This window comes from Notechis scutatus, chromosome 1 (genome assembly GCF_049901735.1).
Source record: "Notechis scutatus isolate UNSWTSFEM ecotype Mainland chromosome 1, rNotScu1.2, whole genome shotgun sequence".
Classification (NCBI taxonomy): Eukaryota; Metazoa; Chordata; class Lepidosauria; order Squamata; family Elapidae; genus Notechis; species Notechis scutatus.
This window is the reverse complement of record NC_142009.1, coordinates 307,649,758-307,663,829: the sequence shown is the minus strand read 5'-3', so window position 1 is coordinate 307,663,829 and position 14,072 is coordinate 307,649,758. Positions and strand designations below refer to the sequence as shown.

The following is a 14,072-nucleotide window of genomic DNA, read 5'->3' as shown; positions in this document are numbered from 1 at the left end:
TGAAGGAGGAAGTGCGCTTAATGTATATTCTAAGAGCCCTTCTTACATCTAGTATGTGCCACTGCCGTTCTAAGTCATGGTGCGGGAACAGAACGCAGAGATGCCATCAATGCTGCCAGAACCTTCGTGAAGACCCTTGGAGCCGATGAGAGGCTGAAGGGAAGTGCTTGATACTGGTAATGGGTATTCTGATAACAGAAACGGAGAAACTCTTGATGATGAGGCCAAATGGGGATGTGGAGGTAAGCCTCCGTGAGATCAATGGAAGAGAGGAGATCACCCTCCCGAACACTCTCTAAAATAGAATACAGAGTCTGCATTTTAAATCACCTGTATTTGACAAATTGGTTGAGAAATTTTAGATCAAGGATGGCTAGCCACCCCCACCCCCCCCGAGGCTTTGGGAATGATGAAAAGGCGAGAGTAAAGCCCACATCCCCGTTGAGAGGGGGGAACAGATTGAATAGCTCTGATTTCAAAAGGGTGTTGAATGGCCTGATTCATGAGGGCTTGCCTGGAAATGTCCAGAGAGACAAGACAGATCAAAAAAATTTCTGGGGGTGGCGTTAAGAAGTCCAATTGTAACCCTGACCTAATAGTGCTGAGCACCCAGGCGTCCGTCCTTGACTCCTCCCACTTGGAGGCAAAGAAGGCTAGGCGACCTCCGATGGGTGGGGAGAATGAGGGATTACTTAGAGCGACAGAAGGAATGACCCCCCTCCCCCCAAAAGGCCATTTACCAGTAGAAGGTTGTTGCCTGCCAGATGCTTCCGCACGTTGGTCTTGGCGTTGGGAGTACGGTCTCTGAGAGCGGGAGAAGCGGGATGAGGTATCTGCTCGAAAGGCAGGAGGACGATAAGGAGCTGGGCGATAGTCGGCTTTCTTCCCAGAGGAAGAGAGAATTTTACGTTTATCTCTGGTTTCGATAAGTTTCCAGAGCATCGCCAAAAAGCTTATCGCCTGCGAATGGAACTGAAGCCAGCTTACATTTTTGGCGTGACTCCGCCTGCCAATTTTGGAGCCATAACAGTCTTCTTGCTGCTACTGAAGATGCCATGGCCCTAGATTCAAATTTGGTGGAATTGAGAGTGGCATCCGCAGTGAATTCCGCCACTGCGATAATCTTATTAAGGTCTTAGTGAGACTGGAGGTCAGAAGCAGGCAATCTATTCTGGAGTTGGCGCAGCCACCGTATGGATGCCCTTGTGAAAAAGGATGCTGCTGTTGAAGCCCAAACAGCCCATGCAGCGACCTGGTGATTGAGCTTGAGGGTCTGTTCGGAACGTTTATCATCCGGTTTCAGGATATCTTCTGGTTCCGTGGGAGTGCCAGAAGATGAGAACGAGGCCAGAACCAGAATGTCAATAGAAGACACTGCCAGGGCATTGTCCAGGGCTGCGCTGACGTTGTAGAAATGCTTATCCAGAGAAGATGGGCGAGGACCTGCTGAAAGGGAAGCGCACTGTTCCTTGACCATGTCCAGGAACAAAGTGGGAGAAAGGGCGTTGGTACTTACCTGATACGCCCATTTTCTGTGAGCTGTGAAGAGCATCCAGAAGTGGGAGGTGCTTCAGTCTCTTCTGGAAAGGCTGGGGTTAAAACTGCGGGACGTTCCTCCTCCTCCACGGGACACCTCCCCAGCGTCCCCCAGTTTTGCGAAGACTGAGTGCCAAAGTCCGAAACTCCTCACCTAATCTAGATCCCTGACCGGAACGGAACCCCACCAGACGGAAAGAAATGGGTGGGGCTGGATGCTCTTCACAGCTCACAGAGAACGGGCGTATCAGGTAAGTACCAATGCCCTTTCTCACATGAGCTGTTCAGAGCATCCAGAAGTGGGACATACCAAAGCTTGGCCTGTCCTTAGGGAGGGACTCCGTCTGGATCGAAATCCATTCCAAAACTCTGTGGACCCTCTGCAGGACTCTTCTGCCAAATGAAGCGTCCGCTGAGGCATAGACATCAATTTTATAATTTCTGACAAAGGGCGATGGTGAAGCTCAAGTTGCCACTCTGCAAATTTCATCTATGGAAGCCCGTGTGGCCCATGCTGCTGATGTTGCCGCACTCCTTGTTGAGTGGGCTGTAATGTCCTTAGGAACTGAGATCGACTGGCATTCGTAACTTTTAGCTATGGTGGTTCTCAACCATCTACCAATGGTCGTCGACGACACCTTGTGTCCTAAAAGTGGATGGGTTGGATTTCCTTCCTCATCAACCTCCTCCCATTCTGGTAGAGAAGAATGGACCCTGAGGTCCTGGGGCCTGTGTAAATCAGGGTGATGAGGCAAGGAACTTATAGATTGAGAAGGGAGAAGGGCCTGAAGCCTTTCCAGAGGTTGAAGAATTTGCTTGAAGCCTTAAGCCAATCCCTGCCAATGAGACATCTTGGATATCCCCTGGTCTATGCTCAAAGGCAGAGGAAGAAGGCCGAAGACCCACTGTTGTGGGAGTGAAGGTGGCTTCAGGCTAGATTGAGAAGAGGTTCGAGGCCTGGAGGGAGAGGGAAAAGCATAGGGCACAGAAGCCTGTTGGAAATAGGGCCCAGATCTGCTGAGATCCTGAGGATCTGATTGTTCTGCAAAAGCCTCAGAAGACCAGGATGGAGGATGGAAATGCTCATAGATAACTTCTCCTCCCCTGGGAGGGCTTGGCTGGGGCCCACTGGTATCACCTGAAACATGCTGTAGTTGCACTCCCTTCTGTTGAATAGTTCTGTTGAACTTCCTCTCCAGGGCCGCATGTCTGCGCTTCTCTCCCCTCAACTCAGCCTGAGTTGCCTTCTTAGGGGCTAGAGCCTTAGCTCTGATTTTAGCAGCCACCTCCCTCTGGACTGATTGGGTGTGTTGCCTGTGTCTTTTTCTCTTATTGGGCTTAAGAGACTGTTCCACTGAGGGGAAAGCTCTGCCTGAGCCTTATCTTGCTCCATTTGCAGGATACAGGCTCTTGTGTTGGAAAGAAACTGTTTAAAAAAAATTTTTATTCAATCCTTTTAGGGTATAAAATGGCCCCCAGGCTTACAAAATGGCCACTCACCTCGTGGTGGAAGGCTTCAATCCAAGATGGCTGCTGATTAGGGGAAACAGGCTCCAAGATCGAAGAATTGCTCCTTAGGTTATAAAGAGCCCCGAGCAGTCAGCAAAGGAAAAGGCAGCTGCCAGCCACACGATCAGCTGGCTGACGCTGTTATTGGTTTGCCGATCGTTTTTTACGATCACCCAAACTGCAGGCATGGGGGAGATCTGCAGACGCTGCTCAACTTGCCTGCACAGCGCTCTGTCAACGCTGCTCCCAACGTTGCAGGAGAGAGAGCCCTGCTCTCCTGGAAGAGCAGCTGCCCAGATCCCTGGGAGCTGCTTGAAGCGAGGAAAAAAGTACTGAAGATCGCTGGTGAGTGCTATCTAACAGAACGCTTTCAGAGATACAGCTACTGGCTGAAAGGAGCTGAGTCAAAAGCTAGGGTCTCTCCCGGGGGCTGGCTTTTATATCTTAGTACAGACTCAGCTAAATGATGTCATAGGAAGGAGTCAACCCATCCTGGGCTCTTGATGCAGCATGGAAGACAAAACTCAAACTCAAGTTTATCTGTTTAGCACCCTACACATTTTTAAAATATTAATAAATTAAAATACAACAAGAATTTCTTCACTACATATTACCTATCCTTAATAATAATACTTTCACTGATATTTTTTCACTTATTTTAAATAGCATATAAGCTACCATGATAAATGAACAAGGATACCATAAGTATATTCAGATCTTTCAACTGTTGGGTAGCTTTTCCATTGAAAGCATTTCATAACTATTGGTTCCCTCCCAGAAAAGGTTTTGAATTTTTACCCATCCCAAAAAAACAAAACGGGCTTGGTTCTGATTGCTACTGGATGAAAGGCAATCTAAAAAAATCAGGACCATAAACTGGATTTGGAAGTTGAAAAAAAAATCCCATAAAGCTATTGCAAATCATTTCAATAAGTCACTGAGGTTGAGCCGGACTTAAAAGAGATGATACCAAGGGGAAGGGCCCTTGCTTGTCCCACTAACTGACCTGGGGTTTAAAGAGGCATCTTTAAGTGAAAACATTTTTCTTTATCAAGGACTTACCTACATTATCTGCTTTTAATGACCCCATAATCCCTTGCAGGGTGGAGTCTGGGCAACTGAATGGAGCTAGCAGTGTGTTTTAATGGCCAGATGCCCTTCCTGTCACCAATGTGGAGTTTTGTTCAGCAGATACATTCTCAGTGTGCCCAGAGAGAAAAATATCTGCCTCTACCTAGGATCAAACTCATAGCCTCCTGATTTTGAGGAGAGCTCTACCTCTAGGCCATCACACCACTCCCAAGGACCTACCTATATAATTCTAAAAAAATATTGCACATTTTGTCTTAAAATAATAATATTTTAGTCCATGTTTTATACCTATATTCTTTTTACAAGTATTTTCATGCACTTGTAATTTTTGTAGTGATGTTACATTTTACTATATGATATAATGTAGATTTTGCTGATTAAATTGCTCTGTGTCATAGCAATTTGGCTTAAGAAAATAAAAACTAATAACTCCAATTAATATTAACACGTTAACACACACATGTAGGGCACTTCACAACAGACCTTATCTTAAAATGTTTTATATAGAAGTCTTTATATTACTGTTTTTGCAAATTAAGCACACTAATTAAAATCCATTGCAAAATTGATCCAGATGCATTTCTAGTTCATCTTTTATTAGATTTACATCCTGTCTTCTGCACAGGAGCTCAAGGCAGTGTACATAGTGCTGCATCCTCTTATTTTCTCTTACAACAATGATCCTGCAAAGTGGTCTCATTTGAGTCAACTCAATGTGTTTCCATTACTTAGGGAGGTCTACAACCTTGGTCTTGCTACTCCTAGCCATCACTTAAACTTTGCAGGCCTGCAAAACACAATCTATTGGACCAATTGCAAGTTTCCTATCACTTTTAATGCTAGCAACTACTCCTACACATAAAATATTACAGGTTGAAATCGTTCCAACTAATATGGGCTTACAGACATCTTTAAAGCTTCCTGCAAGAGTAGAAAATAAATAACTGGAAATAAGGGAACACAAAAACAGTGAGATACTGTTTACATGAGAACTATTGTTCTCATGAAAACTAAAGTTAGCCCATCTTTTGACCTTGGAGCTGTTTCTAAGAGATTTGTTAGGAAATAAGGAGAGCTCTGAATATACTACTTCAAAAAGCAAACAGGGATATCTATCATTTCCACAAAACAATGGGAAGGTGAACTATGTGTGCCTTAGGGCCCCAACGCTTCTTTCTGACAATTTATATACCAGTGACTTCAATCAGCTTTCTAGTTCAACATTACGAAAAAGGCTAAATTCAAGTTGAAATTCTCAACTTCAAGCACTTATTTAGCCAAATAACATAAGCCTTCTTAATATGGCTTTGGGGTTTAAACAAAATAAGCAATGGTTTTCTGCTGCATACATTTCCAGGCAGCTTTAGCTGTGTTAAAGCAATAAAGCAAAAACACCTTATACTCTTATAATATTATTAAAGCATAAACGTTCATGGAATACAATCTCCTTGGATCAGACCCATGGAACTTTGTCGTGAGAGAGAAATATTATTAGATGCTTCCCTGTCAGTGGGGAGGGAAAGAGGGTAAAAAAAAACCTTCAAAGGGAAATGAGATTTATGAAGTAGATAGTGAATTGTATCTATTCATAGTAACTACAGGAAAGTCTTAATTTGACAGATCTCAATGCAGTGGATTTTGGATATAAAAGACAGAATCAGAATTTCAGGCAATAATAGACCTTCTCCCAGCAATGATTTAAGACTATTTATGGTACTAATCAGTCCAAACAATTTTTATGCATTTTATGTACTTTTTATATTATGCACATTTTATCTAGATTTTACACACTATGTACATTTAATCCATTGCTCAACATTCCATCCATCATTTATTCACTCACCTCTAGCAGACACTCCTTCCTCCTGGCTAAAGTCAAGAATTTACTGTACTAGCAAAACAACTGCTGGATTGTGAGATGTTCATTATTTTGATTGATATGCTATCTAATGCATATAGCGTGATAAAAAAATGGTCCTTTTCTGACACGGCTTAAAGATGGCTTATAACCATACCTGTTTGAAGGATATTAACCACCGTTTCCTGTTCAGACATAATGAAAAGCTATGTTCAAGGACAACTTGTCAATTTGTTTTTTCCACTTATGAAAAGAAAGAGGCACGGATGGCACAAAGGTGCCTATTATTTGTATACATATTCTGGTACATTAATTCGGAGCGTGGTTTTTCAAATACCTCAGGATGTGATGAACCCCTGGTTCTTGAATTAGAGAAGACAACAATTCTAATGGAATACCCTATATTAATAAAACTTTCCTCCATTATGTAAACGATTTCCAATCTATTCATCTTTCAGTCTGCTGCAGAGGTGGGAAGAGCTCTGATCAGAGAAACACTCCCCTGTACTTCATAACAAAGTACCACTTCAAATCACCTCAACAAGGATTTTAAAGACAATTGCTAGACAATTTTAGTATTCTAACAAATACTACACACCCATCAAGCTATTTCCTTTCAAAGTGCCGCTGACATCCTTCATTCTATCTTTGCCTATTTGTTTCTCCTTGCAACCAATCCTTGCCTTTATCATGTTCATATTCCACTTCATATATTGTTTTTTGTCCCTTAAACCTTATCGTCCTTTTTTCAGGGATTTCATCAGCTGCACACAATCATAATGTACTTGGCCCTTGCCTTCTTCTCAATACATTCACCTACTTAATATATTTGCTTTGTGATTTGATTCTCATTCAGTCTCTCTATATGATCAAATCTCCACTTACCTCTTTTGTATTAATTCTTCACTTTTTCATTTTTTCCACATTCATTCATTCAGCACTTAAATCATTCTTGACCTGATCTGTTTTTTGCCTTACCACAAATTTAAGTACTCTATTCCTATTTCATTCAATTTACTTTTATATTTGCCCTGCCATAGTCAATGCTCGCCTCTATATAAAAAGGTGAGTGGAAACACACTTTTATACACATTTTTGCTTCAGTTGGGAAACACTGACTTCAAAAGATGGCTGCTGACTCTTTCATGTGTACCAATCTATGCACATATTTATCCATTTCTTTTCTATCATGGTAGCTGACAAATTCAAGTAATAAACACAAGCATTCCTTGCGCAAAAGTGATGTATCTACCATATAACTTCAGGTTGTATGCATTTATTGTTTGTTACATATCAACTTCCTATCACAATCATCCAAAAAGTGATTTTTTTTAAATTAATAAATAAGCCCTTATAGAAGACAAGTAAAAGACAAAGTAGGAGATATAAATGTCAATTCATCCAAATAGCAGCAACCTGCAGCTCAAAATGCCTGGCAAAATAAAATGCCATTTAAAGAACTACCAATTCTCGTTTGGCAGCCATAACAAAAAAAAGGTCAAATCTTATATCACTTCACCGAGCTCCATCACAGCTCCTGAAGAAAATCCTATCTTTTTCTCATAGTGCTTTAATCTTGCAAGTCAATTAGAACAAGGGTCCCCCAACCCCTAAGCCTGTTGGGAACCGGGCCACACAAGCAAGCAAAACTTCAACTGCGCATGCATAGGATTTAAATAGAACATGAAACCACATGATCCCAGGTCCGTGGAAAACAATTTTCCTGTGGAACCGGTCCCTGTGCCCAAAATATTCAGGGCTGCTGAATTAGGATATAATCGAAGTAATTGAAATATATGAGTAAGGACTAATGTTATTTAAAGCAAAAAGAACCCCTTCCAAAATTAATTTCCAGAATGGCAGCTAACTTTGTTATTTGCAATGAAGAAATAAAATTTCTCAAAAATTAAAATTATGATATGGTATTTGACAATCTCAGTAACAATCTCTTGATCCCACTTGATGAATGCCAAGAAACCAGCTTTTTATATAAAGGGTTTCTGGCCATATTTCTGGTCCATGATACAAATTGCCCATCCAAACTTCTAAGAGATTCATACAGCTGCAACAGAAAATGAACAAAAAATCTAACAAAGACCCATACACCTCCAAAACCCCACAAACCTAAAATTGACTACACTGGCTCAGGTGCAAGACTGACTAATTTCTAGCTTGCTGAAAGGCTATGATTATTAAACGTATTATTAGACATGCCTTAGAGTGATAGATGAATGCAATCTTTTCACTTCCCTACTGCTGCACAATGGAGCAGTAACTTTCTTATAATGGTCCTTCATCTGTATGGCCCCAATTCTGCTTCTATTCGCTGAACTGGTTTTTTTTTTAAAAAAACCATGGCTTCATTATATTTAACACAACATAAACAAGTTTGTTCTTGACTTAGCAAAGTTCACTATAACAAAATGTTTTTGAGAACATCAGCTGTGCACTATTTTCGTGCTATCCCAATTAACACATATACTAATTTACAGATGCAAATTTCCCATGACCTCAAAAGACTCCTACAGTAGAATAAAAAGGAACAATTTTGAAGAACAGAAGTCCAGTCCTTCAAATATTCACATCTTTCAGAGCTGGGAGCTATGCCTAAAGTCCTCTGTAGAGCTAGCATTTTACTGAATTTAGAGAGTCCAGCGAGTATTATGCTTTATTGATATATATCCCATCTTTCATACAGAAGTTCAAAGTGTAATGCACAACACTCTTATTTTTCCCCACAACAACCACCCTGTGAGGTGGGTTGGGCTGATATAGGATGTGTAACTGACCCAAAGTCATCCAGGAAGATTCTATGGCTGGCAGAGTTAAAAGTTGGGCCTCCCTGAAGTTAGTCCAAACTTTAACTGCTGTGTCACAATACTGTCATACAGGTAGTCCTCAACTTACAACAGTTCATTTAGTGACCAAAGTTATAACAACACAGAAAAAAATGACTTATGATCATTTTTCAAATTTACAACCTTTGTAGCATCCTCCATTTTGATCATGTGATCAAAATTCAGATGCCTGGCAAATAGTTCATACTTATGAGCGTTACTCTGTCCCAAGGTTATGTGATCACCTTTTGCAATGTTTTGACAAGCAAAATCAATGGGGAAGGCAGATTCACTTAAAAACTATGTTACTAGATTGTTGGGAAAAATATACTGACTCTATAAACAACTTAGAGAGGGCTGTAAAGCACTGTGAAGTGGCGTGTAAATCTAAGTGCTATTGCTACTAATTTATTAGCTGCAGTGATTCACTTAACAACTGTGGCAAGAAAGATTGTAAAATGGGGCAAAGCACACTTAACAATGTTCCACTTAACAGAAAATTTGGGCTCAATTGTAGTCATAAGGCAAGAACTACTTGTACTGTATCAGCAACCTTTTGATGGCTGAAGGTGCAGTTAATGGGGCAATAGGACCACATGCCACCCATGGAAGGATCAAGATTTTCTAAATGCGTCTTCTATGGTGTGGGAGAAGTGTTTTCTTTTTCTTCCCTTTTTTAAAAAAATGATCATAAAGTAATTACAGGGGCTGTATTTCAGTATTTGTGTTGTGCATTCTCCACTTTACAGTAGCAGGAAGTTATAGTTCTGATTTTCAGTGAGATAGTAACTCAGAAAATCAAAAAGGAGATTCAGGAATCATATATACCTCTGAACTTATAAGCTGCCTGCCCTGATGTACAGGGCAGCTAATTTTCCTATGATTGCATAGTAGTCAATAAATGATGGAGTATTCAGGAAGCACCAAAACCATAAATCACTTCGCTTCATTTATATCATGCACTACTTGCTTCAAAATTCTGGTGTGCAGTGATAAAGATTAAAAAAAATATAAAAATTTTAAAAAAATACTAAATGAAGACACAAGTAGCAAATAACCTATTTTTAACATATGTAACATATATTCTTATTTCTTCTGGAGTTAATTCAGATTTGGATTGTGACAAGTAATCAATCCTCTTTCCAATCATCTTTATTACACATGTGATGAGTAAAAAAAGTTAAGAGAGCAATCCTGCATGTGTCTATTTAGAAATAAACATCACTGTGTCACAGGGTGCACATAAACACTCAAATACATTTGGACGCATTTCGCTCTATTCTTTAACCATCTATATAATAAAAGAGCACTGTGGGGGGGAAAGTAAGTAAAACAGAAACAAAGCAGTTAACTTACATTTTGCTTCTGAAATATTCTGATTGGGTGACCAAACCAGCATACCGAGATTCTCTCTCTCCTGAGATCGCTTGGTAAGTTTAGCTGACAAGAAAATAAGATAGAAAAGGTGTTAAAAGAAAACCTCCCCATGTTCATCCCCTCAAAGCACATAACAAAAGAAACAGGAATAGAAAAATCCAAAATGCTGAAACACAGATGGTACCATCTCTGCAAGATTTCAGACCAAAGCATCTTTTAATTCACACAAATAACCAAACTGTGTTTTCACAGTGTTTTGGAGGAACAAATGAAGATGATAAAAAGGGGAAATGTTTTGCTTTGTTTTAAGTTTGTGCATTTCTCTTTTCTGCATTGTATGGAGATATCCCCAAGACCCTCTGTTAAATTGCAGGTATGCAGTAAAGGCTGCTATTTTATTCGTCTTGCATTGCTGGCCAAGGGGAAAACAGAAAGCCGGCAAAGACAATACCACCTGCATTGTGTCAGAACAAACAGCCAGATCAGTTATTAACACTGGCAGCGCCAGTGATCACAAAAATATAGATATTCAGGAAACTGCCTTATACTAACTCAATCCCCTGGTCTACCTAACAGAATATTTTGAACTACATTCTTGTTACAAGGTTCCTTTTTTAAGCACCTATAACTCTTCTCCTTGTTGTTTTGGGGAAGAATGTAATGAAATGCACAGACACTGTGCAAGTATCCGTACAAAGTTCTGCCCCTTCCTGAATGTGGACGAACAAACAGCGGAGAACATAAGCATAGCATATTCACTAACTGTTCTAAAGAAAGAAAGAAAGAAAGAAAGAAAGAAAGAAAGAAAGAAAGAAAGAAAGAAAGAAAGAAAGAAAGAAAGAAAGAAAGGAAGGAAGGAAGGAAGGAAGGAAGGAAGGAAGGAAGGAAGGAAGGAAGGAAGGAAGGAAGGAAGGAAGGAAGGAAGGAAGGAAGGAAGGGAAAGAAAGAAAGAAAGAAAGAAAGAAAGAAAGAAAGAAAGAAAGAAAGAAAGAAAGAAAGAAAGAAAGAAAGAAAGAAAGAAAGAAAGAAAGAAATTGTTAGCTGAATCATATAGGGAACCCAGCTAATACACTCTATTACCATGGAGCTGCTTGAGCTGAAACCGAAGGGCTGGACAGTGCTTCGTATTCAATCCACAAAAAGTGCTTTGGAGCACATGAGAGTACAAACTAGGCCCTCCCCCAGCACCTTAAAGCAGTTTCATTTTTTTTCCTAAGACCACATGAAGCCCTGTGCAACCCCAAGAAAAGGATGGGCTGCTTTAAAGTATTGCAAACAGGAACTGCATTCATGCTCCTGTAAGTTTTGAAACATGAATAAGTAGTGCTCAACTTACAGTAGCAACTGGGACCAGAATTTCCATTGGTAAGCAACTGGTCGTAAAGCATGAACCACTTTGCTTAATAAAGGCAGTCCCTGCAGTCCCAATAAACATCGTTAACTGAACCCCACAGCTGTTAGACAACACAACTTCATTGACTTCCCACAACCAAAGTCAGCAGGAAAGCCAGCAGAAACGTGCAAATCCCAGGCCCACCAGTAGGTAAGTGGTTGCTACCAGGTGCGGGGAAGGTTTGTTGGAGGTGAAGGGAGGATTGGAGAAGAGAAGGTAAGCAAGAAGAGGTAAGGCATAGCATGAATCCAGGTTTTTGCTAAATTCAGTATAGGCCTTTTGAAGAAATACATATTCTGAGGTCTGGACCCTAATTTATTAGCAATAACGAAGAAAAAAAGAACAAAACCCTGAAGCAACAGAAAACATACTTCTTCCCCCTGTGGCTCAGATTTTCCCCCGCCCCCCATATTTTTTTATATATATATATACAGTTGTTTGATCAGTCTCATTTTCTGAATTTGAAATAATATCACTATAACACTGCTAGCAGTTTCTCTGCTTATTTTTATCTTTGCATGTACAGGTAGTCTTACAACTGTTCATTTAGTGACCATTCAAACTTATAACGACACTGAAAAAAGTGACTTATGACTATTTTTCATAGGACCACTGCAGCATCCCCATGGTCACATGATCAAAATTCATGTGCAACTGACTCATATTTATGACGGTTACAGTGTCCCAGGGTCATGGGATCCCGTTTTGCAGTTTTTGGACAAAGAAAGTCAATGGGGAAGCCAGACTCACTTAACAACAGCGTTGTTAAGTTAACAGCTTGACAACTGCAGGGATTTACTTAACATAAGTGGCAAGAAAGTTCATGACAAGGAACAAAAGTTACTTAACAAATTTGTCACTTAGCAACATAAATTTTGAGCTCATGTCAAGGACTACCTATATTGGTTGTCTTCTTGATGTAGTATATTTCTTTTTTAAAAAAAAAAACTATTTCAGCGCTAGGTGGTGATTGTTTTTTGTTTGTTTTGAGAAAAGGACAAGAAAAAGTTTACGGAAGGAATTCTCAAATTCTGAAATATTATAAATCTTTGAAATGATACATGAATTAGGATGGTCCCATTCCAAGCAAAAACTAGTAATTTCACTGAGGTAACATCTGGGCAAGAAATACACCACTTATTTTAATTGTTCTATTTGATTTAATTATTCTGGCTTAATTATTTCTTATTATTTGATTTCATTATTAAATCAAATAGCGAAAACAATCAAATCAAATAAGACAATGATAAAACTCTGTAACTCTATACAGCAAAACTTTCATTGCTTCATTGAAAATACAGGCGGGGGGGTGAAACCAATTTAAAACCATTTTAACTATTTTAAATGGTAAGGATAAGTGCCCTTACTTTTGCCTAATTCCTAAAAGTTAGATTTTACGTTCACTAAGTTTAAAAAAAAAGAAGGGACATTTGTTTTATATAGTTTTTTGGGGTACCAGATGAAATCGTGAGTGTTCCTTGCCTTAAGTCAGCTTCTACTAAAACAGGGGTGTCAAACCAAAAGCCCGTGGGCTGGATTCCACCCACTGGATACTTAGATCTGGCTCGCGGCCAACCTGGAAACAGCAAAGGACCGGCCCGCAGTGCCTCTGCTAGCAAAAACAGAGCTCAGGCCAAAAATGGGGTCCAGGGGGCCATGTGCAGCCCCCCAAGCTCCATTTTCACTGGCAGAGTGTGATCAAAACAAACTAAAAACAAAACAAAAAAAGAAATGTTTCCCTTTTTTCATTTCAGCATGCAAGAAGGGACAGGAAAAGAAAAAGGGAAAGAGGAAAGAAAAAGATGGGAAGATGGGAAGAGAGCAAGGAAAGAAAAAGAAGGAAAGGGAAAGGAAGAAGAAAGGAGAATGAAGAGGGAAGGAAAAAGGAGGGAGGGAGGGAGGGAGGGAGGATAATGAGAATGAGGGTGGGTCTTGTGGAAGTCCTGCCTTAGCACTTGGCCACCACAGGTGCCCCTGACAAGAGTCCCGTGTCACGTCCACCATGGCCACATCTGCCCACCCCGGCCACATCTCACCCACCCCCAGCCTTCTGAAATCAAACACAACCCTGATGTGGCCCTCAATGAAAAAGAGGTTGACACCCCTGTCCTAATAGCAATAGCACAGACTAATATACAACTTCACAGTGCTTTACAGATCTCTCTTAAGTGGTTTTACAGAGTCAGCATATTGCCCCCAACAATCTCGGTCCTCATTTTACTGACCTCGGAAGGATGGAAGGCTGAGTCAACCTTAAACAGTTCTTAAAATGCAACAGCTTGCAAAACACTGGCAGCTTCTTAGGCATCTCTCCCAACAATGCAATAATATCATAGCACAATCATCTCATGTGCTTGACAAATGTTTGTTGCTTGTTAATCCTTTACTCCATTCCTCCTTGTTGAAGCTTCACAAACCCTCCTCACATGCCCTCCCACTTTCACCTCAGCAATTAATCCCTAGGCAAGTG

At 40.4% G+C, this 14,072-nt stretch overlaps 1 protein-coding gene across 4 annotated transcripts in view; it reads right to left on the bottom strand.

Annotated features, from left to right (window-relative positions):
* RCOR1 (REST corepressor 1) overlaps positions 1–14,072 on the bottom strand; it is a 153,982-nt gene that overhangs the window by 89,370 nt on the left and 50,540 nt on the right. For all 4 annotated transcript variants that reach the window (XM_026680210.2, XM_026680212.2, XM_026680211.2 and 1 more), the window contains exon 3: positions 10,189–10,272. In XM_026680210.2, the coding sequence (XP_026535995.2) occupies positions 10,189–10,272 (84 nt within the window). The remainder of the gene's footprint in view (positions 1–10,188; positions 10,273–14,072) is intronic.